This window comes from Aulostomus chinensis, chromosome 24 (genome assembly GCF_037954235.1).
Source record: "Aulostomus chinensis isolate RoL2024-O1b breed Wild chromosome 24, RoL_Achi_v1.0, whole genome shotgun sequence".
NCBI lineage: Eukaryota > Metazoa > Chordata > Actinopteri > Syngnathiformes > Aulostomidae > Aulostomus > Aulostomus chinensis.
In genome coordinates this window covers 11,479,659-11,507,500 of record NC_141343.1, presented here as the reverse complement: position 1 = coordinate 11,507,500, position 27,842 = coordinate 11,479,659, and the positions used below count along the sequence as shown (strand labels likewise).

At 44.4% G+C, this 27,842-nt stretch overlaps 2 protein-coding genes across 2 annotated transcripts in view; both read left to right on the top strand.

Annotated features, from left to right (window-relative positions):
- The window catches only part of paqr9 (progestin and adipoQ receptor family member 9), a 6,381-nt gene extending 1,946 nt beyond the window's left edge, over window positions 1-4,435 (top strand). Inside the window, exon 1 of the mRNA XM_086197867.1 lies at window positions 1-4,435. This exon is cut by the window's left edge and continues 1,946 nt beyond it. The gene's annotated coding sequence lies outside the window, so the exon portion shown is untranslated.
- Window positions 4,436-12,478: 8,043 nt separating this feature from the next.
- On the top strand, window positions 12,479-27,066 carry aco1 (aconitase 1, soluble). The gene is made up of 21 exons (XM_086197245.1): window positions 12,479-12,606; window positions 13,570-13,702; window positions 13,778-13,946; window positions 15,819-15,956; window positions 16,052-16,121; window positions 16,204-16,387; window positions 16,885-17,024; window positions 17,097-17,268; window positions 17,670-17,770; window positions 17,863-17,979; window positions 18,590-18,749; window positions 18,859-18,994; window positions 19,638-19,722; window positions 20,003-20,159; window positions 20,948-21,072; window positions 21,698-21,802; window positions 22,497-22,639; window positions 22,759-22,906; window positions 24,275-24,397; window positions 24,532-24,717; window positions 24,792-27,066. Exons 2-21 carry the CDS (start codon window positions 13,594-13,596, stop codon window positions 24,909-24,911), a joined length of 2,688 nt encoding a protein of 895 aa, XP_086053371.1. The 5' UTR covers window positions 12,479-12,606; window positions 13,570-13,593; the 3' UTR covers window positions 24,912-27,066.
- Window positions 27,067-27,842: the final 776 nt, after the last annotated feature.

The following is a 27,842-nucleotide window of genomic DNA, read 5'->3' as shown; positions in this document are numbered from 1 at the left end:
GGGACAACTGGAGATGAAAGGATTATAATCTGAGCCTCCCACAGGGGAGCCGTCTGCTTGACGGGATATCAGACGACCCTGCCAGTTTTTCCTCTGGCGTGTTCCTTCACTGGGTATAGCACATACCTCACGGCCCTCGGCACTGTTGCGTGGACGCGGGAGGACGCGCGGTCCATAATCAGATTTGGGTAATGTGACTTTAATGTCTCAGATATGTTCTTGTTGTTTTTCTCTGACCTCGTTTTGGACGCAGCCTCGTTTCCTGTCTCTCTCGGAAAGCCGGAAGTGCGGTGGCCTCACAGACGCCACGGAAATTGCTGAGAGCTCATGTCAGTATTGTAGGAAAGTACTTTCAGGGGACTGCTGGGAGCCACCCTGTCATTAAGAAGCCATGCTTGTTTTCACGATGCCGTGCTGGTCTGCCTGGGTTGCCTACAGGTGAAACGTCTATATGGTGAAGATGTCCATGATCATCATGCTAGCTGGTAGCTGCGATTACATGGACAAAATTGCTTCCACCCAAAATAATTCAGGCTCTGACTCGAGTGTTTACTGGGACACCAAATAAAATGAGCAGATGAGACAAGACATTTTCACACCCGAAATGCAAACGAGAACATAATTTGACTTTGCAAAGTGATTCTACCGACTGCCAAAAACAGGATCGCCAGCGGCTCAAAGTTTTTGCAAACCGGTGGGTGACAAGTTTACGATTCAATCATTCAATTCAGTTTAATCCTGGTTCGCTCTGTCTTCTCCGTGTACAGCGTTTCTACCACATTTACACCAACCTGGTCTAGAACTCCTGTTCCGTAGCCCCCATTGTCGTTATTTTAGGTCGTTCATCGGCCGATGAGGCACGCGCACGTATAAAATGACTCTTCGATCAAATCTGGCTTTTTTTTTCTTTTTTTTTTTTTGAAACTCCAAGAAGACCCAAAAGCATTTAAAATTTTATTTGTACACCTTTAACAGTCGGTGTAACGCATCAGTTTTGATTAAAGAAAAAAAAAGGAAAAAAAAAAAGGTTTGTAAATTTGTCACGAATCTCTTGTTGTTGTGATACCAATACATGGGATCACCAAATTTCTACTCTTATTTTGCGTTTTTTTTTCTTCTCATATTAACGGTGGAATGTGAGCGTCCATGTAAACGCGGCTACTATTTACAGTGATCTAATCCGGATTAAATGATGCGCGCTTATTGCGTTTCATGAAATAATTCCGGATTTTATGTCCAGCTCATGCTGCACTACTCATACGTGCTCGTTACTGTGAGCGTCTGCCGACAGCTGTGTCCTTTTATGACGATGAAGCAAGAGTCTCTTCATCTCGTGTAATAATTAGCAACTCCTCAGGGGATGAGTGGTATTAGACATAATGGCAATAGTGTAGTTGTACTACACCATCAGGAAATTCCTGGATACGTTTGCACTCGTCAAATAGAACCTTCACCCGTCTTTAGTTTAACGCTTTTTACGCGTTACCGTGACACTGAAGTCACACAGCTCCCCACTCATGGATACACATGAACGATGAAGGCCTTGTGAAGCCAGATGCGTATTTTCTATTCTACATGGCAGCATTTAAAACAGGGTTTTGTATTTTCTATCCATCTGAATGGAAATGTCGTCGGTTGCGGCTGCAGAAAGAAAGACTTCCCAGCCCTTTTTTTTTTTTTTTCAAATCTGCAACGTTATTGACAAGAAGCTTAGTTTGGAGCAACATAAACCGCCAGTATTTAAAATGTTAGGAGGCACGGTGGAGCAGTGGTCAGCACTGACGCCTCACAGCAAGAAGGTTCAGGGTTCGAGTCCCGGCTCCATCACGGAATCTTTCTGTGTGAGTCTCCCTGTTCCTGTGTGGGTTCTCTCTGTGTGGAGTCTCCATGTTCTCCCTGTTCCTGTGTGGGTTCTCTCTGGTACTCCAGCTTCCTCCCACAGTCCAAAGACATCAAGAGGGGACGAGGCTGATTGATACTCTAAATTGACCGTAGGTGTGACTGTGAGTGTGAATGGTTGTCTGTCTCTATGTGTTGGCCCTGAGATGGACTGGTGACCTGTCCAGGGTGAACCCCGCCTCTCACCTGAAGGCTGCTGGGATAGGCTCCACCCCCCCCGCGACTCTTAACAGGATAAGTGGTAGACAATGGATGGAGAAGAAAAATGGAGAAGATGAATACAGGAGAGGGTGTGTTTATAGTGCAATGGTGGTCTGTGATGAGCACTGAGGCTACACTGCATTAAATGTCAACCTTACTTGAGAATCTTTATTCGAGCTAAAAATGCATGAGGAAATGTGTAGCCTTCTTGTTCGAAGTAACTTGTTATCTCAAAATGACCATCTGCTGCTTGTTTAAAAAAAAAAATCGGGGGGGACAAACTAGACAGGAGCTGTAGTTTTTAAAGGTTTTAAAACATTAAAAGTTATCAAAAACTATCTGTTAAATGTGAAGAAATAACAGTTTTGACGTCATGTCAAAGTTTCTTTGGGTTTTTTTTTTTTGTTTGTTTTTTTGGTCAGATTTATCGATTGTATTTTCTTAACAAAATATATACAGTGATACATAACTGTAGAGAAAAAACATTCCAAAACCCCTCCATCGATGGTTTTGTTGCGGCAATTTTCTGACTATGTTCTAAAAAACCAAAAATTGTCCGTAGCTCCTCCAGTGACTCGTTTGGTTCGCCTGTGCGTGTGACATGATACCGTGTCGTAAGAGAGCGCCTAGTAATGTAAAAAGTGTACAAATTGGAAGGAGAGACAATACGTGGTCCATACTATTCACTTTTCGTTCTCTAAAACTGTTCGACTTGCTCCCAGTTCAGCAGACTTGGGGGTACCAGTGTGTATCTAAAAGGGTACAAATTTATAACCTTCCTGTTTGTCCAACGGTGTGTATCTGGACTCTTGTAGACCAGTATTATACTGAGGGGACATTTTTTCAACTGAGTTCTCGTCTTGTATCTGCATTTTTTTTAGTGGATGGGCTTTTTTTTTTTTTTTTTTTAACGCCGTCTGTATCACCTTTCGATTCCCTTCAAAGCCCGATCGCCATCATCTCGTGTTCACAATGATAGCAACCACTGAATTTACCTTTCTTTTTAATGTCTTATTAACTCTGTCCAGTTGGTTGTCTTGTCTTGTCCCTCAGTAATCTACTGTAGGTCATTGCGTTCTTTCTGAGTGCTCTACTGGTCATAGTTGAGAAAAAGTGGAACTCCAGTATGGAACTCATACGCTGTATTCGTTGTTCTCATACTGTTTGATGTCTGTGTTTCCGTGCTGTTTCTTGCACAAGAGAAAATCTTGAGAAAAGGAGCATGCAAGGGCACCGGCTCACTTCGGCTCGGTACGGGTGCGTTCCCACCAGCACTGGGTACCACGTCAGCGTGGGTGGACTCACCGGCCAAGAGTTCCCCGGCGTCATTTGTGTGCAACACAACAACAATGGAGGACACGGAGGCAGCGTTCTGCCTGTTGCTCTGTCTGTGGTTTTTGCTTCAACTAAAAGTGAGGGACGACAGACGGGCAAGGCTTCAAGCGGTGAAACAGAACAGCCCAGAAAAGAATAAAAGACTCCACCAAGCGATCGACCAGTATTCCACCGAGGCCAAGATGATACCAAGTAGACGATGTAAGCGGGTGAGTTACCCAATCAGAGCCCTGCTATGTGTTTACGTCACATTTTAGTCCCCGCTCTGCTCGCTTGGAACCCCAACAGAACAGGGACCAAAATGGTAACTGTTAGTACCGTGTTGGTGCCAGTGGAAACGGGGCCAAACAGACCCGAGCTGAAGTGAGCCAGTGGAAACGGGGCCAAACAGACCCCAGCTGAAGTGAGCCGGTGGAAACGGGGCCAAACAGACCCCAGCTGAAGTGAGCCGGTGGAAACGGGGCCAAACAGACCCCAGCTGAAGTGAGCCGGTGGAAAGGAGCCCTTCGAGGACCATATTACGAGTGGTGGTGATAATCATGGTGTTACGGTGCACTTTAAAACTTGGAAACATGTTTCTTTAAGGGTGATCACCTGCAGTACTGTATTCTTTCAGCACATATCAGGTTTCAGTTCCAGTTTTTCTAACGAAAACGATGCATTCAATGTAGAAGCTACTTTCTACCTCAATGTGTCCCTGAGAAAAAGCATCACTGAAACTGTTGTTTATTCCCTCCTTCTTGTGGAGGTGGGGAATATCAGAGTTGAATCTATCCGTGTCGAAGCAGAGTTTATTATGAACTTCGTGTATCTAACCTAGCGAAGTACTCAGGGGTGACTGAAAAGAAAAAAAAAACCAACAGTATTTACTCAAGCACTTGATGAGGATTTATATATCACTCTGTTTCTGTCATTGCTGAAAATCCCTCCTTTATCTTAGCGGATGGAATGAAAAAAATGGCTAATATGGATGAATTTCACTGAATAAATGATCGAGACACCTGGCATGAATCCTCCTCTTTTTATGTGTAAATGATTTCATTTTACTCTGTGCAGCTGTGGGATCAGATTTTAGTTGTGATTGGGCAAAATGTGTGTGTTTTCTACATAAAATATGAGTTGCATTGTTTGAAATTCACTCCCATTGGAATAAGATATAGTTTATTGACGCTTGGGGTAAAATGATCAGATAAACTAAAATAAATAAGTTTCACAGTTGAATATGTAAGCATAATTGAATACGCACACATAAGTAGGATATATTTAGACGCGTATAAACACAGGAAATGGAAAGAAGAAGTGAGTCAGTATGATGTCTGTAATTCAGTTTTGTCTATGAAAACAGTGCAGCGTTGGCGTGTATTTCTGCGTGTGATACAGGCGTGGTGGAACGTGGCGGTGTCACACACACACACACACACACACACACACAAAAAAAATCGACAGAAAAAGCCAGAAGCGCGGGGTTGGACACGAGCGCTCGCTCCTCCCCCGCATCATCTCTTTCTCCCCCTCCTTTCACTCAGACATCCTGAACCGCAACACTCAAAAGTGACACACGAAACCCCGTAGATACGGCGCTCCTGTTGAATTAATCGGGGGACGCGATTAAGAGTCCTTGAACAACCCTAAAAGTAAACAACTAAGCTAAGAAAAGGCCCTCTTTTGTACCTCAGGGATTCGGGTGAAATCTGGCTCAAGGATTGGATCTCTGGCAAAGTACCCACAAAAAGTGAATTAGCGCAAAGTAAATGGAAATATTGATAGAGAAAGTAGCCGTAAACCAAACAAGAGTAAACGTTCTTGTAGCAGGTGAATAAGTTCGACAGTGTCCCTTCTCTTTTTATTCCCAAAGTAAGAATAAGGTTTTAGGTACTTCCTCAGTTTGGAAGAGCCACCCATCGATTTAATGCAGTACAAATTTGCGGAACTGGTGAGAATATGTAAAAAAAAAAAAAAAAAAAAAGGCACTGAGAATTCCCCTTTTTTCCCAAAGAACTGGACATTTTAGCAAGAGCGCACTCACATTTTTAAAATCCTCAACTTTACTTCTTTTACTTTATTTATTTTTTTAAAGCTTTCTGTTCCTTAATGCTTTCAGCTACAGAAAACACTGAAATATCCCAAATTTTCGGCTATTTAACCCTCGGTGCACCTTCCCATGAATGTACCAACGAACGACTGTAAATGTGAATATAACGTTTTTTAGAGTATTTTTAACGGCTTCAGTTTTTATCACGAAATGTACTTGTGTCCGAATTTGTAAGATTCTAACCATTTAAACTTTTTCCTGTTTTTTTTTGTTGTTGTTTTCTTTTATAAAAAGATGCTATTTTTTAAAAAATCAAGATCATTTCAAATGTTATTATGTCGTAAGAAGAGTTCAATCTTTCATGGCGAAGCATCAACCTTCGCCGCCACCTCACTTCTTGAGGGTGCAACCAAAAGTCACAGTCGTCACCGGAGTTAATCCCCAAAATGTTTCGAGTCGAACGCAATCAACAGGCAAAATTCAGGACCTCTCAGTGTAGAACATAGCATTTCCTGTCACCGCTAGATGGCGCTGTGACTGGCTGTCAATATTAACCCCCTGCATGTGTTCAGGGCGGGTTAATCAGACCTGAGAGATTTGAACTAGATCCAACAATGCAGGTGGAATTCGTAAGAGTTTACATTTTCATGATTAATCATCCAAACCTGCATACGAGGGTGAAAACTCAAAAGCTTCAAGGTCACGATCGGCCCCGCCAGTTAATAGGGACGGGTGAAATTTGAGTTCCGTTGTGGTGAAGAGGGAGCTTGGCCAAAGGGCGAGGCTCTCACCTGTGGTCATGAGCTCTGGGTGACGACCGAAAGAACAAGATCGCAAACACCAGCGGCCGAAATGAGTTTCCTCCGCAGGGCGGCTGGGCTCTCCCTCAGAGACAGGGGGAGAAGCTCAGTCATTCCTGGAGGGGCTCAGAGTAGAGCTGCTGCTCCTCCATGTCGAGAGGAGTCAGTGGAGGAGGTTCAGGTATCTGGTGAGGACGCCTCCTTCAGGAGGTGTTCCAGGCATGCCCAACCGGGAGGAGGCCCCGAGGCCGACCCAGGACACGCTGGAGGGATTATATCTCTCGGACGGATTCCCCTGGAAGAGCTGGTGGAAGTGGCTGGGGAGAGGACAGTCTGGGGTTCCTTGCTGAGGCTGCTGCCCCCGTGAACCAGACCAACCGGATAAGCGGAGGACGGCGACGACGACAACGGATGAAATTTGAAATCAGTCAGATGAAACGCCGAGGAGGAGTTCGTCAAAGAGCAACTCTGAAAACTATTCAAAAACATGGGCAAGATTGAAGGTTAATATCAAAATGGCAGACTTCCTGTTGGTTTAAAGTCGTGGTCATACAGGACTTTATTGTGTGTCGAGTCGCGATAAAAGCGCCCGCCAAATTTCGAGCATGGAGGTGAAACACATACGTTTTTTTGTTTTTTTTTGTTTTTTCATTTTAAAGCGGACGCCATTGAGGTATTTCTTGAGAACAATTTGAAAGACCAATTATGTATCACATTTTCCACCATGGTTACTTGAATGGTTGAACGGGACCGCAAAAAATGGAGAGTTCTTGAGTGTGTTAAAGCCTCCAAAAAGCAAAAAAAGAGGGCTCTCGCTCCGGCAAAGATGTTGTTGCTGGATGGTAAATTCCTCCAGGAGATGTCTCGTCCATGTCTGGTAAAGACACCGTCCCTTTCACACAGCCAGAGCAGTTGGAAAGCTACCATTTGTTCGATCACCTAATTCATTCTTTTGGATGTAAATGGATGGACTTGATGTTCACAAGCTCCTTCTCTTTCTGGTAGAAATAAAAGAAAAAAAGCAGGCTTGTTGACAGAGAGGTCAGAAACATTTTTACCCAAAGAAATTCCATGACTTTTTCACTTTTTCACACCTTTCAATGAACATTTTCATGACCGTGAGAAAGAAATCATGCACTCCCCTCAAATTAACAAGCCACAACATGGAAGACAACATCAACATTTATTCCTGAGATGAATGTGAACACAAAGATTTTTCAACCAGCGTATAGATGCCAGTATGGAGATGTTGATGGAGGACAGGGACATGACTTTTACTAAATTAGATATTTCTTTTATTTATTTCTACAATATTTTTATTATTCATGAACACATTCACATTGTAATTCATTCCTCTTTTTCTTCTTGAATTCCTCCTTCCCTTCCTGGAGCCTTGAGGTCTCCTCCTTCTATTCCTGGAGCCTTGAGGTCTCCTTCCTCTCTTCCTGGAGCCTTGAGGTCTCCTTCCTCTCTTCCTGGAGCCTTGAGGTCTCCTCCTTCTCTTCCTGGAGCCTTGAGGTCTCCTTCCTCTCTTCCTGGAGCCTTGAGGTCTCCTTCTTCTCTTCCTGGAGCCTTGAGGTCTCCTTCCTCTCTTCCTGGAGCCTTGAGGTCTCCTTCCTCTCTTCCTGGAGCCTTGAGGTCTCCTTCCTCTCTTCCTGGAGCCTTGAGGTCTCCTTCCTCTCTTCCTGGAGCCTTGAGGTCTCCTTCTTCTCATTGTGGAATCGCTCCATCTCCTTCTCTCTCTCTCTCTCTCTCTCTCTCTATCTCCTCCTCATCTGATGAAAACTAGTCCAGATCTTCCCTCTCTCTCTCCAGTCTGTCAGTCTCCTCTTCATCCCTCTCAAGAGGTTCCAGCTCCTTCTTCTCTCATTCCACTCCCTCAATCTCCTCAACAGCTCTCTTGCAATGAATCCAATCCTCCCTCTCTGTCTGGAGTCTCTCATTCTCTCCTCTCTCTCTCTCTCCATCCGCTCTGTCTCCTCCCTCTCTCTTTCCTCTCTCTCCACCTCCTCCTCGTCCCTCTCGAACTGGAGCAGTTCTTGTCTCTCTCTTTCCTCTCTCTCCATGTACTCCCTCTCTCTTTCCTCTCTCTCCACCTCCTCCTCGTCCCTCTCGAACTGGAGCAGTTCTTGTCTCTCTCTTTCCTCTCTCTCCATGTACTCCCTCTCTCTTTCCTCTCTCTCCACCTCCTCCTCGTCCCTCTCGAACTGGAGCAGTTCTTGTCTCTCTCTTTCCTCTCTCTCCATGTACTCCCTCTCTCTTTCCTCTCTCTCCACCTCCTCCTCGTCTCTCTCGAACTGGAGCAGTTCTTGTCTCTCTCTTTCCTCTCTCTCCGTGTAGTCCCTCTCTCTTTCCTCTCTCTCTACCTCCTCCTCGTCTCTCTCGAACTGGAGCAGTTCTTGTCTCTCTCTTTCCTCTCTCTCCGTGTACTCCCTCTCTCTTTCCTCTCTCTCCAGCTCTTCCTCATCCTTCTCGAACTGGAGCAGTTCTTGTCTCTCTCTTTCCTCTCTCTCCATGTACTCCCTCTCTCTTTCCTCTCTCTCCACCTCCTCCTCGTCTCTCTCGAACTGGAGCAGTTCTTGTCTCTCTCTTTCCTCTCTCTCCATGTACTCCCTCTCTCTTTCCTCTCTCTCCAGCTCTTCCTCATCCTTCTCGAACTGGAGCAGTTCTTGTCTCTCTCTTTCCTCTCTCTCCAGCTCTTCCTCATCCATCTCGAACTGGAGCAGTTCTTGTCTCTCTCTTTCCTCTCTCTCCAGCTCCTCCTCCTCCCACTCTCTCTCAATTCCATCCATCTCCTCATCACTCTCGTATTGCTGTCTTTCCTCTCTCTCTCGTTCCAGTCGCTCCCGTTCCAGTTCCTCCATGTACTGCCTCACTCTCACAGCCAGATCCATTTCTCGTTGCTCCTGGTTCTGTTCTCAGTTGCAAGGATTCAGACCTGTAATATGTCTGATGTTCCAATGGACTGTGAAGGTGCTGATACTGTTGATGCCACTCTGCTTTCTCTTACACAGGAAGGCTTTTATGACATCATAGACAAAGAATTCTTTGATCAAAATGTCCCGGAATTTAGAATTTTGACATCAAAGAATCAAGAATTACTCTGTGATCTCTAGTCTTTGAAAGTCCATTCCTCTTTGATGTCAAAATTCTTCCTAAGTTCCTGTGACCTTGAACTCTGTGGAGTGGGGGGGGGGGGGGGTCGTACAGCCAGGGGAAGTTAGAACGTAACTTCCAGAGTAGTTGTGTACATGTATGTGTGTGTGGACTATAATTTTCAAGACAGTGCAGAACACATGAACTGAATCCAAAGGTCACTTTTACTTCAGCGCGAATGACGTCAGATTCTGTCACTTGGACAGTAAAAAGCAGGGTTTTGTATTTTCTATCCATCTGAATGGAAATGTCGTCGGTTGCGGCTGCAGAAAGAAAGACTTCCCAGCCCTTTTTATCAAATCTGCAAGTTATTGACAACAAAGACGATCGGCAAGATGCTTAGTTTGGAACAACATAAACCGCCAATATTTAAATGTTGGAGACATCAAGAGGGGACGAGGCTGATTGATACTCTAAATTGACCGTAGGTGTGACTGTGAGTGTGAATGGTTGTCTGTCTCTATGTGTTGGCCCTGTGATGGACTGGTGACCTGTCCAGGGTGAACCCTGTCTCTCGCCCATAGCCACTGGGATAGGCTCCAGCCCTGCCGCCCCGCAACCTTTAATCGGAATAAGCCGAAGAAAATGGATGGATGGAGAAATTTGTGGAAGAGCAACAAAATTTCACACCATTTGAGAAAGCAGTTCCAAAAATACCATCATTGTTATCACAAATATGCATCATACATCATCAGGATTTTTTCCCCCTAATTTCTACCTTTCATAATTATCAAAAATATCAGTTTTATTCCACATATGTTCCAAATGATAGCGAACGGAGAAATTCTAAAAGTAGCGCCCTAAAAGCACTTCCAACCGTAAAGCATTCAGGAAATGGCGTTGGCGTTAGCAACAATATGACCAGTACTGTAGGAGGCCGTTCGTGCTCACAGGAACAAAACCGTACGGGGGAAGAAACGCAAGACAGGAGAACTGATATGTCAAACTCACTGCTGCAGCTGCTTCATGTTGCATCATTTAACCTTGGGACACACCCATCATCATGTTCAAACTGGACTATGAAACACGGCAATCATGTTCAAATATGTGAGTCTTGGTTCGGTGCTTCTGAACTGCGTGTGCTCGTTGTTGGTTTGGATGGAGAGGGGCCTCAACTGCAGATGCCCTGATACGGCATCTAATTTTGTCTTGAACATATTTTTCTAAGTAGCTCTTGAGACCCTCTTCCAATGAGGAAAAGAAGCAATCGCAAGAAATCTGTCTGCTCACATCTACATAACTCCTCCCCCTGTCAGATTTGTAGGGAATTAAACAGAAGGTGAATTGCGGCATGAAAACATCAAAATAGATGGCTGGAGGGAAAATCCAGGATGACTAAAGCTCTCTCATCAGTCTATTTATGGAATAAAAGAGCTTTTTTCCAGAACTATTTTAAAATTTATACTCTCCGGTGTATTAAGAAAGAAAAGAGAGAGAAAGGGAGAGAGAGAGAGAAGCATTCCAGCTCAGTCTTATCAAGCTGTTTAGAGCTTTGCCAAGAGACAAACAATGTTAATGACATGAAATGACCACATTTATATTTCATGTCCTACATGGTACCCTGCTCAAATACTTTAAAATAAAACAGAAATGCAGTTGTAAACAATGAATTGGTTTTAACTTGAAGAATTAATTCAGTCCTGTCAAGTTCATAACTGTAGTTTGTCATCCGCCGAATAAATGTCAGATATTTGCCGCAGGGACTTAACGCAGGCCTCGACGTGCACGCATTTACAGAAAACTGACTACAGGGAGAACAACGTGTCGATACGATACGTAAGAAGGAAATCATCAAAAATCAAGCCAGGGTGTGAATCTGGGTGAAGGCCTGGGTGATGGAGGAATGTCACAGAACTCAGACAAACCACGGTTCACTGGAGAAACCATTGCCCACTGCAGAAAGTTGAGAAATGTGTAAATCTAACATCATCATGAGATGCTTTACAAACGTAACGCACAGTGCAGTGCAGATAATAGACCTCCATTCTGCACTGACGATGATTTCACCCCAGACATTTAAATACTGAAGGATCGAACGTTATGTTCTTGACGGTAAAAGAGAGAAGCGTTTTGTGAACATAACGGACACAGAATTTAAACATGGACATGAATCGGTGAAGACGGCCATGGAAGATGTTTTATCATGATAGATGCAGCAGCATCACCTACTGGGCTTGTACATCTATTACAGCGGGGCTTCTCAAAATTCAGAGAGCATTTTGTTTACCAGGGAATTTTCCAAGTGACTGACGGTAGTGTTTATAGCTACATTGGTTTGGACTGGAAGAAAAACTTACCTCAGTTTTCATATTCCAGTCAGCTTTATTTGCCACATATGTTAAAGGGAATTTGACAGTTTGTTTGTTTGTTGTTGTTGTTGTTGTTGTTTTTTTTTACATTGCTTTGTGAGTACTAACGCAGAATAGTCACACAGCTAAAACAAGACAACAGGCTGAACCATCACACAAACATACCCCTGCTACCCGATTTTGAATAAGTGGTTGAAGATGGATGGATGGATGGACATTCATTTTATATGACTATGAATGTAGTATGGCATTTCAGGTTTGATGACTCCAAGATTTGGCAACATTAATGTTGTGTTGAAGTCATTTTGTTACTCTTGAGCTGTTCAAAAAAAGAAAAAAGAAATGAATCATTTAGTCTTCATTTCAAAAGCAAGTTTTGTGTTTCATGTTTCTGTTGGTCTTTTTCTCAAAACATTATTATTATTATTATTATCATCATCATTATTATTATTATTGTTGTTGTTGTTGTTGTTGTTGTTGCCAATATCATTAACAATAATGCTATTAATTTTGTATGTATTTGTGGGGCCAAATATGAAAATGACCACATAAAAGAGAATAATGACTTGCATAAATACCATGAAAAATTAAAAGAATCGAATAATTACTCTAAATGATAAACTTCTAATATGATAGATACTGCACATGTTGCGATTGTTTTATAACTATAATACCTTTATATTTACTCTTTTATTGTTGTTTTTTCCTTCTGTAATTTTGCTATACTTATTTCCGGAAGTGGCTCTTATTCAGAAAGGGCCTGACCGGAAACGTAGATGTTGCTGATGCTGAGTGCGGAAGTCGACATTGGTTTATTAACCGCTGACAGGTATCACTCGGACGGGTTCTGCGGCGTCTCCTCTGCTGCTCTTATGTAAGTTCGTCCTCCATTTCATACATCATTGACGTATTAAGCAGTCCACCTTGCTGGTGGTGACGTAGCAAAGTTTATATTCTTCCTGTCATGCAGAATAGCAGCTAGCTAACTTTGGCTGTCAAAATCAATACCAGAATGCCTTATAACATGCTAATATTGCAAAACACGTAGCTAGGTCTGCCAGTAATGTTCATATTGACATGACTGTTGCTTTCTTTCAGTGTTTTCTCACTTAATATTTGTTCTAGTTTAAGTTCGATCCGGTAGTAAATGCTAGCTGACGTCTCAACAAATGAAGCCAAGGATTAGCAAAGAGGAAAAAGTTACTTATTTACTCAAAGTAAATTCCTTATCCTTATCCACTTGAGTGTCGTAATAAAATTGTGAGCTACTCTCTTAGGCATATACTCATATTAACAAGGTAGCATTCAAGGCTAAGAACCTACCGCTGATTAATTCCTGCATATTTCAGTCCTTCACACATGTCAAGCACAGTTTTCCCGGTTGGTCTGTCCATGACATCAACTGACATCACTTTAATCATGTGATTTTTGCACTCTCATAAAAGCTGGCCTAAGCCAAGTGTGTGGTATTCAGGATGTGTAGGCCCGTTCAAGGGCTCCCTGACCTTTCACACAGATATAATCTCTTTCCAGGAAATCTTGTGCAGTTGAAGCTTATTTTCTGAATTCTCATGCGGTTTGTATAAATTTTCCACAAGGAACAGTTTCATCACATTTGCTAGAGAGTTATGTAAGAAAGGTTGTAAAACATGAACCAGGAGTTCAGTGACCCTCAGCCGTTTCCATCTGGAACGTAGATAGCAGACCAGGCCTTGTATTTAACTCCTTGTATTCTCAGCAAATAGACTCTATGTTCAGAATTGTATTCATTTGATCTAAGATGACGATTCAAATTTTCCCTTGACTGTGTTAAAAGCAGGCTCCTATCCTGTTTCAGACTTGAACTGACTCTTAGAGGAGGATGTCTGCACCAGTGAATAACCCCTTCAAGCATTTAGTTGAGCCTCTGGATCCCACGGACCCCCAGCAAACGTTTTACAATCTCTCCAAACTTGGAGACCCCAGATATGGTAATGTGCTGGTATGAACTTTTGAAGTTGTAAAATTTTAGCTGGAGCTTGGTTCATTTTCCTTCTGTTCTCTAGACCGTTTGCCGTTCTCCATTCGCATCCTGCTGGAGTCTGCTGTTAGGAACTGCGACGGGTTTCTGGTGAAGAGCTCAGATGTGGAAAATATCCTGAACTGGAAGCAAACCCAGACCCAAACCGTGGAGGTGCCATTCAAGCCAGCGCGTGTCATCCTCCAGGACTTCACGTATGCTCGCAGCGTTCTTAAACATCTGAATATCAGTCATTTGCTACAGAGGTGGATATCTATGGTTTAAACATTGTGGTTTTATTATCTTTTCAAATTCTTCACCTTTCTTTTATTTATCAATCAGACAGCAACATCACCTGTATTTTGTCTTTCCGCTCTCCCCCCGGGCGAGACAATGTAGCGCAACTAATGGTTGTGCGTGGTTTGTGTTAGCGTCGACGAGATCAGGTTCAGGATGCTGGTTTGTCCAGAGGTAGTCCTCCTCCTCCTCATCTCTTACAAACTTGGCCGTGATGAGGAGCAGCAGTCAGCTAAGATATGGTCGTGTTGGACCAATTTACAAAGGAACTTCTGATGCGCTGCGCCATATCAGTGCGCCCAGTCATGAAAGTAGTCCCCACTATGTGTGTGATTCTAAATTCATAATCTGTCATTTAAAATTATTTCCTGATGAATGCTACATATACAACCCTTGTTAGAATTCTAGTCTATTGGATGACCTTTGACCGCTATGCTAACACTTCCCACTCGCTACCATTCGTGTGCTTAGCTAACTAGCGAGCCTGCCAGCTCCCCAGTGCAGCACAGAGGAGAGAGGGGTCTGCTTGTCTGGCTCTGAGGACAGTGGACAATAAGAGTCTCTACCCGGGTCGTCCTTTAAGAACATCTGATAAAGGGCAGGACTTCCTCAATCTATTAATTTCTAATTTTGTGACCACAATGAAAATAGAAAGTCTGTATGAATTCACGTGGGCCTCCTCATGTTGTCTGCCATTTTGAAGTTTCACGATGACATCGAAGATGCGTTCGAATTCCAGAGGGGAGTACTACGAGGCGGGATTAGTGGGTTAGCGAGCTATGTTGAGACTAAAGCCGGGGGTTTTCGATGTCATGAACGTCTAGATCACCATGGCAACTGATGCGGCAAACTTAACCTGGTCCGGAGCAGGTTATGTTCTGAGTTTTGGCTTAAATCAGCTATGAAAAAGAGCTGCCCTTTCACCAACCACCTCTTTTGAAAAAGGCATCACCGTTTTTGAATAATCCGGTGGACCTCGGCGCAGTTATGGTGCAAGTTTCTCTTCAGAGGGAGAGAGCATTTATAGAGTCGGGGGTGATGCGCTATCTTTTCCTGACGTCGTTGTCTATGAACGCTACGGATTCTCAGCTGAGGGAACACGTTATTTACTTCAAACTGCCAGAGCCACATAGCCACTAATGTAGACAATTCTTTGAAAAAACAAAGAAGATTGATAGTCGATTGAATATTATCTGTGATAAATACCAATCTATTAAAATTCATTTCACTTTGGATTTGGCCCCAAAAAAAAAACCTAAAGTGTTTCCACTTATCCTTTATTCTGGGACAGAGTCAGACCTAACTGTCCTTCTTGAGTATGATGTTAAAATCTGGTGCATCAAGTTTAAAGTTGATGAGCTTTGGATGTGGGAGTGGTAAAATAAATATGTCGCCTTGCAGTTTTCTGCCGGCGCTCCTCTCTCGCCTTATTTGCAGCAGCCGTGTTGCCTTTTGCTGTCACAGTTGTTCGATGTCGTTCATAACCCTCCGTTATAGTCACTTGTTCTTCTCGACTAAAGTAGGCGGCGCGCGATCTTTCAATTTCCAAAGAGTCACGTGAAGCGTAAAACGCCCCTTTTTTTGTGTGTGTGTGTGTGTGGGGGGGGGGGGGGGGGACGCGCACAAAGACTGAAGCAGAAAGCCTGAATTGACAAGATCATATCCACCGTGGTGATACCAGTTATCTCTGATTGAAACAGACAAAGAAAGCCTGGCTATGTTGAACTTGCTTCGTAGTACACCCCTCAGGTGTGTTCTTGGTTAACTGATGATATCAACCCGATTTGCAGCGGTGTACCCGCTGTAGTGGACTTTGCTGCCATGCGGGATGCGGTGATGAAACTAGGCGGTGATCCAGAGAAGATAAATCCTGTCTGCCCGGCTGACCTCGTCATCGATCACTCCATCCAGGTGGACTTTAACAGGAAGTAAGAGCAGCAACACCACGCACTTGCAGCATCCCGGAGCTGTGATCGTCAGCAGCAAACATACACGTACTCTCCTCTCTCTTTTCCCCCGCAAGGTCGGACAGTCTTCAGAAAAACCAGGACTTGGAGTTTGACCGCAACAGAGAAAGATTTCAGTTCCTGAAGGTTTCAAATGTTAATTAACCTTTTTACCTCTGAAAGATTCTAAAATGATTCCTCTGACCCAGGGATTTGTTGTGCTCTCCAGTGGGGCTCTAAAGCCTTCAGGAACATGCGCATTATTCCTCCCGGCTCAGGAATTGTTCACCAGGTCAACCTGGAGTATCTGGCCCGGGTTGTGTTTAACCACGATGGGTACTTCTACCCTGACAGCCTAGTGGGTACCGATTCACACACCACCATGATTGATGGCCTGGGAGTTCTGGGTTGGGGTAAGCAGACGTGACGCATGTGGAGCATGTTGGACAGTTTTGAGCTTCTACTTTCGATGTGTGTTTTTCATTATAGTTAACGGACCCTCTTTTTCCTCACCACGCAATATGGCTGCTACGGGAAGTTAGCACCGACCACAAAAAAAACAAAACAAAACAGTGGCGATTCAACTCGAGCCATTGATGAGAGAGGGGAATGGATCTTGAGTGAAAGAGCAGACACTGGTGGTTGCAGAAGTTACAGGAACATAAAATATAAAATGTTTTGATGAAGGCAGTACAAGCAGAATTCCCACTTTTGGAACAAGATAGATTTTTATGGTCATAAAAATGTGTTATCAGTGGTTAGTCGGAATCTTGAGGTGCAAAGCGGTTACACTGGGGTTGAATGGGTCGTACTGAGATTCTCCCAGTAACATTTTTCCTACGTCATCATGCCACCCATGCATGTAGCGCTTGTGTCCGGATTCATCATGCAATATATTTTTGTGTCAAAGGTGTCGGTGGAATCGAAGCAGAGGCAGTGATGCTTGGCCAGCCAATCAGTATGGTCCTGCCTGAAGTGGTGGGATACAAGTTGTACGGGACCCCGGACAAGTTTATCACCTCCACGGACATCGTCCTCACCGTCACTAAGGTAATTCACGGAGCTTAAACAGCACACGCGTTACATTCACCATCGCTAACATTTCTCCTCGCATGCTCTTAGCATCTGCGTCAGGTTGGTGTAGTGGGGAAGTTTGTGGAGTTCTTTGGTCCGGGTGCGGCTCAGCTGTCCATCGCCGACAGAGCTACCATCGCCAACATGTGTCCAGAGTATGGAGCCACTGCGGCCTTTTTCCCCGTGGATAGCGTCAGCGTTGATTACCTCCAGCAGACTGGTGTGTGCCCGATCATCTCAAAGTGCAAGTTTGAGTGACATTTATCTGCTAACCGTTTGCTTCTGTTCAATCAGCCTTTAGTTATTTGTGAAAGCAGCCCAAGAACCAACTTGTACGTTTTCTTCAAATACAGAAAGGGGGTTTGAATCCCTCTAAACTTTTCACCCACCAGATCAGACCAATCCCAGATTTAACCAGTAGGTGTCTCACTTTACTCAGCAGCAGCTTGGAAGTGGGACCGAACGAGATTCGCTAGAAATATGAGTAGAAACATAAACTGATGTTACCTTTTGACCTACAATTGTAGGAAACAGCTTGCACACAGAGATTTTTATTCATAGGACAGCCCTCAGGTTAACCTCTGTTTGTTTCTTCATTTTGTCCCCTTTGCTTGGGTTCAGGGCGAGAGGCAGAAAAGCTGTCTTACATTTTAAAGTACCTGAAAGCCGTCTCCATGTTCAGGGACTACAGTGATGTCTCTCAGGACCCGGATTTCACTCAGGTCTGTCCCGGCATCCATTTTTAAGAGCATGGGGGTGAAACATTGGCAGTAACAACAACCATAACTATTATTCTGGTTTGTGCCCACCTCAGGTGGTAGAACTGGATCTGGGCTCAGTGGTTCCCTGTTGCAGCGGTCCCAAGAGACCTCAGGACAGAATTCCCGTCTCTGACATGAAGAGAGACTTTGAAACCTGTTTGGGAGCAAAGGTTAGTTCGCACTCACATCAGGACTCGTTATGACACACCATCTTTTGTTCTGCTGAAAGTTGCCTCGTCTCCTTCTCAAAAATATCATCTTTTCTTTTCTTTTTTTCTTTCTTTAGACTGACATAAAAAAGACAGCCAGCTGTTTTAGTGATGCATTGCCTGTTCCTGGTTTGCATTGTCACATTTTCTAGAAAGCGTAAATCTTCTCGTAAGGTTTTCACGCATATTTCTTTAAAAATCAACAAGTTTATTGCATTGGATTGATGAATGGTGCAGTTTCTAACAAAATGAATGAGAGTTTCCTTACTTTATTATTCTGTTTACCTGATGTTGGTAGCACTCATCGCTCAAGAATGAACTTGCAAACCAAGAGCCTTATTTTTTTTCATACATTAACGTATAGTGACGTTCGGAGCCATGGCCATGTTTTTGATGGCTGCACCTTATTTCGCGGTTACAACCTTCTTTTTTTAATGAAACGCAAGAACATCCCTGAAAGGGAAGGGTATTGGATTACGCCTCAAACTGCTATCAACAACCTTCATGATATCCAACCCTAGAGACGCTTAAAAATAATAACTCCTGTCATTTTGGCCTGCTCCATGTGTAGCAAGGATTCAAGGGTTTCCAAGTGGCTCCCGCGGATCAGACCACCGTTGTGCCCTTCCAGTTCAATGGAAATCAGTATGAGCTCACCCACGGCTCAGTGGTTATAGCTGCCATCACCAGCTGCACCAACACCAGCAACCCGTCCGTCATGCTAGGAGCCGGTGGGTTATTACATTTATCTGGCTTTATCAAAACTTCGAGTGTAAGATGGAATTCGTTGAGAGATCAAAGAGTAGAAGCTAACTTGGATGCTCTAAACACACCTTTCAGGACTCCTCGCCAAGAAGGCCATCGAGTGCGGTTTGAGCGTGAATCCTTACATAAAGACGAGCCTGTCACCCGGCAGCGGCGTGGTTACCTACTACCTGAAGGAGAGCGGCGTGATGGACTACCTCTCTCAGCTGGGGTAAGCCGCGACCTCCAGTTGGTGCTGTTTGTAGAAAGACAAAAATGAGCAGATGGACCTTGTACTTCCGGCAACCGTGACTGAAGTTTGGATTTGGACTTCCTCTGCAGAAATGCCTGAAGTTATTTGACACATGGAAATGTTTGTATGTTGAAGTCGCTGCGTTAACCTCAGCTAAAAGTGTTGCCGTTATCTTTTTGACTTCCAGCATTTCCAATCACCCTTTGTTTCTTTAGACAATATGGTTTTTAGCTAAGCACTAAGTCAGAGTTTTCCCTGCTAGAAACTGTGTCTCCATTACACAAGTTGTCCACCAGGGTGCACTGATGAAAAAACAACAACAAATTCTTTCACAAATTTAGGAGAGCTGTCAGGTTTAGCTGAGGGGCCTGAAGATATAAGTCAGAATAAGTTGAATGTGACACTTTATCATAAATATCCACGCGCTTATGAATCGAATGATGGAAAACAAATTGAACGAATACGGACGACGGGAAATTTTCCGTCCTCATCATGATTGTTTTCATTAAGAACGTTGTCAGGCCCTCTACATTTTGTAACCTAAAGAATCTGTGTCCCATCTGGCACAGCCACCGATATTTTTAGTATGAAGCTCTAATGATTCGTTTTTCTTTCCTGTTAGCTTTGAGGTTGTTGGCTATGGTTGTATGACGTGTATAGGGAACAGCGGGCCGCTCCCCGAGCAAGTAGTGGAGGCTATCACGCAGGTACCATGTTTTTGTCTCCACATTCCGGCTCCAGCTCCCTGTTTCTTCCACATTCCTCTTTTCCTTGCCCAGCATTCCTTATGCTTACATGTTCTAGTCACGAGAAGGCACAGACCTTTGCTCTTTTTAGTTTGCTCATTCTGCTCTCCATCCCAAGCAATTTTCCTCTTTCACCTCACACTCTATTCACTGTGCATGAACATTAAATACACACAGTATTCGTCTTATCTGAGATCCTTACAACTGTGTGTGTGTGTGTTTTTTGTTGTTTTTTTTTCAGGGCGATCTGGTCGCTGTAGGCATCCTCTCAGGAAACCGAAACTTTGAAGGGCGAGTTCACCCCAACACCAGAGCCAACTATCTAGCGTCTCCTCCGCTTGTCATCGCTTATGCACTAGCAGGGACAATGAGGATTGACTTCGAGACGGATCCTATCGGTCAGTAGGTTGAGTGTAATGGCGAGCGATCATGAAGCCTGAGGAGGGATAAAAGCACAATGGTCTGGTGGCTTTCAGCTTATGATGGTAGACACCGGACATCGCTGAACTTGAGGAGATTGACCTTTAAATAGTAGACGAAACCCCTTTTTGTACGCACTTTTAGGCGGCACGGTGGTGCAGTGGTCAGCACTGTCACCTCACAGCAAGAAGTTTCTGGGTTTGAGTCCCGGCTCGGGCACGGGATCTTTCTGTGTGAGTCTCCATGTTCTCCCTGTTCCTGTGTGGGTTCTCTCTGGTACTCCAGCTTCCTCCCACAGTCCAAAGACATCAAGAGGGGACGAGGCTGATTGATACTCTAAATTGACCGTAGGTGTGACTGTGAGAGTGAATGGTTGTCTGTCTCTATGTGTTGGTCCTGTGATGGACTGGTGACCTGTCCAGGGTGAACCCCGCCTCTCGCCTGAAGGCTGCTGGGATAGGCTCCACCCCCCCATGACCCTTAACAGGATAGGAGGTAGAAAATGGATGGATGGATGGTACCCACTTTTACGGTTGTACCTGCCTGTCATCATATTGATCACCGTAGTTAAAAAGTCAGCTCAGTGTATTACGGTTCAGTTCAAATCCGGGCTTAACTTAAACACCCAAAGGGTGAATGTGAACGGACAATCCTCACTTTTAGCGGGACAGGAACTGGCTGACATTCTAGAAACCCAAAGTGAATAACCTTTTGCTGTCACAGTCGAACAATGTTTTGTTTTGTTTTTTGTCCGTCTGCTTTGCAGGTGTTAATCCTGAAGGCAGGGAGATTTTCCTGCGAGATATCTGGCCCACCCGGGAGGAGATCCAGGCTGTAGAACAAAAGTTTGTCATCCCGTCGATGTTCCAAGAAGTTTATGAAAAGATCGAGGTAGCAGATGCTTCTGATTGGTTGTCTCCTGACTGTAAGATGTACTGAAGTACCGATAAACTCCTTGATAAACAACTATGAATATTTTTTACGTGCAACATTGACTCATGCTAACATAGGTGGCAGCCGTCCCCCGTGTGCTGGTGCCACGCCGCCTGTCTGTTTCTCTCGTGAACAAGCGCTTCCCAGAGCAAATTCCATCCTGCCGTCATCCAGAAAATAGCCAAACTGCTGTAAACGTGGCACCAGAACAACTAAAAAAATGTGTCAAGACAAAGTCACAAGAAGTCACTTAATTCCTCCGTTTTTTTTTTTTTATAAGTATTTGACGGATATTTGAAAATTCAAAAATCCATCCCTAAAAAGGAGTTTGTCATAAGATATTCGAGTATCCAGTGTGTTTAATCGCACAGTTTGTGAAAAAAAATATAAAATAACTTCCTTTTTTTTTTCACAGCTTTAGATTTTTTATTTTTTTTTAATTAATAAAATCTGTAAAATACCCATCCCTAGTCAGAAGTGTATCATGTGGTCAGAAGAGAACATTCCAGTACTAGAACACTGTGATTTAGATCTATTAATGACATTCATATTTCTTTTTTTTTTTTTCTTTTTTTTTTTGCAGAAAGTAAATGAACGCTGGAACTCTCTGGTGGCTCCCTCAGACAAATTATATCCCTGGGACCCTGAGTCGACATACATCAAGTCACCGCCCTTCTTTGATGGTTTGGTAAATACTCAAATACACACGGTACCGCCGATCTATCTAATCCACGTCGCTTATCCCGTACACGGTAGCTGGGAGCAAGTCAGTCAGTGGAAACAGAACCATTCACACTCACAATCGCACCCACAACGGATGGAGTTTATTATTAAGAACAAATAAGAGCACAGAAGGAAAGAATAACTGTAGAAAAGTGTGTCGACAAAGTGTGTCACTGTGTGTTTTGGTTGGGTCAGCCCGTCAAGGCAGGGTGGCCATCGGGAGGTTCAGGAGCGTTGTTTTTTTGTTGTTTTTTGTAACCCCCAAACGCCGTGTTTATGTTCCACCCTGCCCTCGCGGCTGCAATAACAAATAACATTTAACCAAAAAAAATGAGCCTATGAAAGCACATCCCCCGAAAGGCCCACCGAAAAAAGCCAGCTTCGCTATTCCCTCAGCATATTGTGTTTTGTTTGTTTGTTTTTTTAATCCTAGTGGCTATTATGGTTGAAGTCACACAACAGTGACACACTGATCCTTCATCATTTTGGCTTGAATTATTTTAAACAAAACAGACAACAAATCAAGAATAAAGATTCAGTCGTGTGTCCGTGCTGCCCGCCAGGAACTACCAGGCTCATTTTCATCAAATTCTTTGCAGTTATTTCATTTGGATGGCTGACGTGTTGTGTGTCTCCTTTGTATCGTCTATCTTATTCAGACCATGAGGCTGGAGCCCCCTAGGTCCATAAATGACGCATATGTGCTGCTGAACTTAGGGGACTCTGTGACCACAGACCACATTTCTCCTGCAGGGAACATCGCCCGGAACAGCCCAGCAGCTCGCTACCTGACAAACAAAGGGTGAGTCACCTGACCAGCAGTCTCTAATGACAGACTTCCATATTTCAAGGTCTTACTTTCTAATGGTGCTGAAATTAACCCTTTCATTAAAACCGGAACTGATGTTCTGTGTTGAAAAGGTTGACTCCTCGCGACTACAACTCTTACGGCTCCCGTCGAGGTAACGACGCCATCATGGCCAGAGGGACGTTCGCCAACATCCGCCTTTTTAATAAATTCCTCAATAAGCAGGCACCACATACCATCCACTTGCCCACTGGAGAAACGGTCAGCATCTCTCGCACCTTGTTACCTCATATCATGATCATGCTCTGCAACTATGACAGGCATTTATGTCGAGTGGTAGGCAAGCAGCGGGGGCGGCATGGCTCAGAGGTAAAGTGGCCGTCTAGCAACCGAAAGGTCGCTGGTTTGATCCTCACTCCCTCGGTGACCATGTCCAAGTGTCCTTGAGCAAGATACCGAGCTCCTAATTGCTCCTGATGGCCCTGCCACAGACTGGTGACTCATCCAGGGTGGACCCTGCCTCTCGCCCAGTGTCAGCTGAGATAGGCTCCAGCGACCCTTGAGGGATAACTGGTATAGAAAATGGATGGATGGTAGGATAGCAGCACCTATTTTGCTTTCATGAATGCAAAATTATACCTTTAAGGTCTCTTAGTTTGTAACAGTCAAGTCAGTTTTAGTTGTGTAGCACCAAATCACAACCAAAGTTCTCTCATGACTCTTTACTAGTAGAGCAGGTCCAGTCCCACACTCCTTCAATGAACCTCCACCCAACAGTTCTCCATCAGCAAGCACATCCTGCAACAGCGGCGACCAAAACCTTCCTTTTAACAGGCAGGAATTTGGAGCAGATCCAGGATCAGTGGGGACGGACATCTGCTTTGACCGGTTGGGGGGAAAGAGAGCAGGAGAGCAGGGGCAGAGACAAAGACAGAGAATGGAGGAAGACAGATATGCAGAAGGAAAGAGAGGGACAGAGATAAAGAGGGAGAGAAAGGAGAGAGACTGATGGACAGACGGGGACGTGAGCAGGTGATGAGGGGAGCCTGAAGGCTCCGGAGAAGAAGACGAGTTAGTGACACGTATGAGTATGATTCATGTATGACACATAGGAGGACAGAGAGGAGGAGAGAGAAGCCCAGTGCACCATGGGAGATCCCCAGCAGTCTAAACCTAATACTTTTAACTGAACAGGAGGCGAACAGCAGTGTACATTAGTTCTCCGCTTGGATCTCGCTAGTCTGAATTTGCAGGGACACCCCCCCCCCCCCCCCATGTAATAGTGTAGTGGAGTGAGAGAACTTTTTTGGTTTATGTTGCAATTTCAATCTTTTTTTCTGAAATGTCACATGGAGCCATACTGACATTGAGTACACAGTTATTTTTGAAGCTCCTGATCAGAGCCGGAACAACTGGCCCCTCCATCTATGTAGAAAGACCTAATTATAGACCTGCCTTCATTTTAAATTGGAACACCAGTACTGAACCTGCTGTTAGAACAGGCAGAATGGTTCTAATGGTTCCGCCACACCGTTGTTCCTGTTCGTTCTTTGAAAATCAACTCCTGCTCATGTAGCACACGTGGTTAGACATGAACCGACCCTAGAATATATTCTCTTGTTTTTTCAGCTGGATGTGTTTGACGCTGCAGACAGGTACCAGCAATCGGGGGTCCCTCTGCTGATTCTCGCCGGAAAGGAGTATGGCTCCGGCAGCTCCAGAGACTGGGCCGCGAAGGGTCCTTTCTTACTGGTGAGAACCGTCCCTTCCATGACAGCAAACACATCTTATTCACCTGAATGACAATACTCATCAGTGTATGCTTATGAAGCTCATGAAAGCTTGTTATAATGTTAGGTTTTCGTGATTTTTTTTTTTTTTTAAAGGGTATCAAGGCTGTTCTTGCTGAGAGCTATGAGCGGATCCACCGCAGTAATCTGGTGGGGATGGGAGTGATCCCTCTGGAGTATCTCCCAGGAGGCACTGCTGACAGTCTGGGGCTGACCGGCCACGAGCGCTACACCATCACCATCCCAGAACAGCTTGTACCCAGGATGCTCGTGGATGTGAGGGTACGTCAGCAGCCCCTCTGCTAAAACTGACAGCGATTGTCGACACCTGACGGTTTGTCTTCTCGCCTCCGCAGCTCGACACGGGGAAAACATTCCAGGTTCGGATGAGATTTGATACGGACGTGGAGCTGGAGTACTTCCGTCACGGAGGCATCCTCAACTACATGATCCGCAAAATGTCTGGAAACCAGTGACCAGGAACGCATCTATCACCCGGCACGTCAACAGGCCAAGTCCATGTCACACTTGACAGGAGCGCAGAATATGATCATTTCCCATTTCTTGCAAAGCGCCACTCCTGTAGAGTTGGTGTGCAGCTAGAAGACTTCAACCCCTGCAGCATCAACATAGCAGACCTTAATATATGAGAGGGAAATCTGTAGTTCAGGAAACATAGCTGACTCTTTCATCCTGGTTTTATTTCCCAATAATTAACTAACTCCTAGTTGCTGGCTAAAGGAAGCTGCTTCGTGAGTCTGAGAGACATCAGTGTAATACAACGCGGGCATGAACTGTTCTTCATTTCTCCTCTCATCTCTCCTCCAAGTAACGGTGACACTGTATACAGGTTCATTACCGGGACGAGACATTCAGTAGGGAGAGCTGAATGAACGGAGATGCGCTTTCTCTCCCGTACGCCACATTCCCTCAGTGCACAAAACTAAAGCAGTGATCGTCCAAACCTCCTCCAGTATGCTGTAGAAGTTTACTAAACATCATGGAGTCACAGATTTTCCTTTTTTTGTGTGTGTGTGTGTGTGTGTGTGTGTGTGTGTGTGTGTGTGTGTGTGTGTGTGCGCGCGCACCTTCGTCAGCAGCAGGCGTGAAAGTCGCTCATGTACTCAGGTCAGAGTAGGCAGCTTCAGTTAGCACAACTGCGCTAGACGTGACTGACTGAAAGCAACATACAAATCAACCGTCCACTGTTCTTTCCACCCGTAGCATTTTACACACAACTCGCCCGATCGGTTATAAGTATATAAATGTGGAGCAGGGAGAGAGGGGAGAAAAAGCCACCGGGGGCAGCTGAGCGAGACAACGCGTTCACCATTGAGGGGACACGTCTGTCAAAATCACGCACAAAATACTCAGCGACGCTTCCCTAAGGCTGAATTAAAATCTGAAACCAAATCAGGCACTGCGGTGAAAAACGCGTTCATTTAAACAGGGGGTGGTAGTGGTGGGATGTGTTCCTCGCTGGCTTAGAAGCACTGATCCAAGATCAGTTGTTTGAGGAAAAGCAACCTAGTGCCCTCCTGCTGTGGCCGATGATATAAGCCAAGATTAGACCTGTGCCCCCAGTGGCTGATTTGGTCCGACACCACCCTCATAGAAGTTTGCGTGGCTACATCTTCTTCATGGAGATAATAAACCAAAGCGAAGAGAGCAACACACTAATCATGTGACATAAAACAAGTAAACAACACTTTTGTACTCAGTCCACATTCACTTGAGAAGAAGAGAAAGATCAGCACTGCCATCCGCAGGTACACTTAAATACTAGTACTTTTACTTAAGTAATATATAAATTTAGAGCAGAAATGAAGTTTTAAGAGCATGTTACATATTATAATGGCCATTTCCGTGTCAAGTATTCTCATCTCAAGGGTAGAATGTTTGTTCAGATGTATTGTATGGTGGGTCTTAGTGTATTTCGCCACGTCAGTATGATTGCCTCTTGTCTTCAGCGGGAAAACTGTTGATAGAAAGTGAATGAAAACGGAGAGGGAAGCAGAAGCTCAACGCGTCGGCGGGAATTCACGTCAGCATTATCGGTTTATGAGGTCATTAGCGGAGCTTTTACTGTTCCCGTGACGTCAGCAAATGCCAGCAGCATTTGCTCAGGTGCAACCAGACATGTTCTCCAGCAGCTGAAAACTAAAATCTTGAATCAGAGGTGTTCCACGTGCGTGCTGGGCCCCTGCGAGGGCTCCGCACTGTTGCAGGGGAGGCTAATGATGAACAGAGAAGAAGGAATCTAGGTTAACAAAGAGATCTTGTAGTTCAGGGGGAATTTGACAGTTTTTTTTTTGTTTTTCCTGCTTTCCAAGAGTCAATCCTCAAATATTCCAAGTGCTGCTCGCTCAAGTTCATGTCATTGTTTGCCTTAATATTAAAATATCTGATCTTCCCGTGGACTGACAAACCTGTAACAATTCTATGATCATTAAAATCCATCTGAATGAATTAAATGCTAAGCCTCTGAGGTTATTTTTATCTGCTCTGTTCATGGGCAACTGCTAGAATTGTCTCTGGTGCAGCGGGGCATGCACCGCGGCTTCTAATTGGCTACTTTTCTTTCACAGTGAATCTCAGCGCACTGTTAAATCATCAGGTGGCGGTTGATTTGTTTCGCAGCTACGATTTCCAGTCTGGTATTAAATAAACATCACGTTTCTGAAGATTTTTTTTTTGCTGTGAGCGACATTTTATTGAATGGACAAAATTTAAATTTGGGTTGAATTCTTACTCCAGTTGCTGATTTGAGCACAAAATGTCTAAATTTGCGTGTGTATGCGTAATGGTTGTTTTACCATAAATGTTGCTGCTGCAAGGAATTGTGGGACAGCAGTATCTCCTTTCCCGTCATGCTTCATTGTATCCTACGCTAAAGAAGACGGAACAGGAAAAAACTGAGGGGCCTTTCTTTAGTTTTAAGAGAATTCCATGGCTCATATGGGGATACTTCCCAGTCGCATTTCTACACTGATCACTGTGTGTGTGTGTGTGTGTGTGTGTGTGTGTGTGTGTGTGTGTGTGTGTGTGTGTGTGTGTCCTTTGCGCCAATGTTAGAGCTAGTCCAGCCAGGAAGGTGACAGATTGACTGACAGCTTTGTCTGTTCCCGTGACTGACGATCATTTTTCCATTCAGTCAGGCAGCCTCCACACACAGACACACACACAGACACACACACACACACACACACACACACGCCCTGTCTGTCATTTACTCTTGGTTCCCGCAGTGCAGTGCAGTGATTGGATGACTGATGATTGGAGGCGCGGCTTGAATCATATATTCATGACATCACTAGCATGTTCAGCATCCCCTCTGACACGCAGTGAGACTCTACCAGATTATGTAGGCTATTAGTAAATTAATCTGAAATCATATCGGATTAACT

What these genes read in the sequence shown, in the direction of transcription:
- aco1 (XM_086197245.1), top strand. Translation starts at nt 13,594, where the DNA reads ATGTCTGCACCAGTGAATAACCCCTTCAAGCATTTAGTTGAGCCTCTG. An exon ending in ACTTGGAGACCCCAGATATG is followed by an intron (nt 13,703 to 13,777) that starts GTAATGTGCTGG and finishes TCTGTTCTCTAG; the next exon opens with ACCGTTTGCCGTTCTCCATT. An exon ending in TGATTACCTCCAGCAGACTG is followed by an intron (nt 17,269 to 17,669) that starts GTGTGTGCCCGA and finishes GCTTGGGTTCAG; the next exon opens with GGCGAGAGGCAGAAAAGCTG.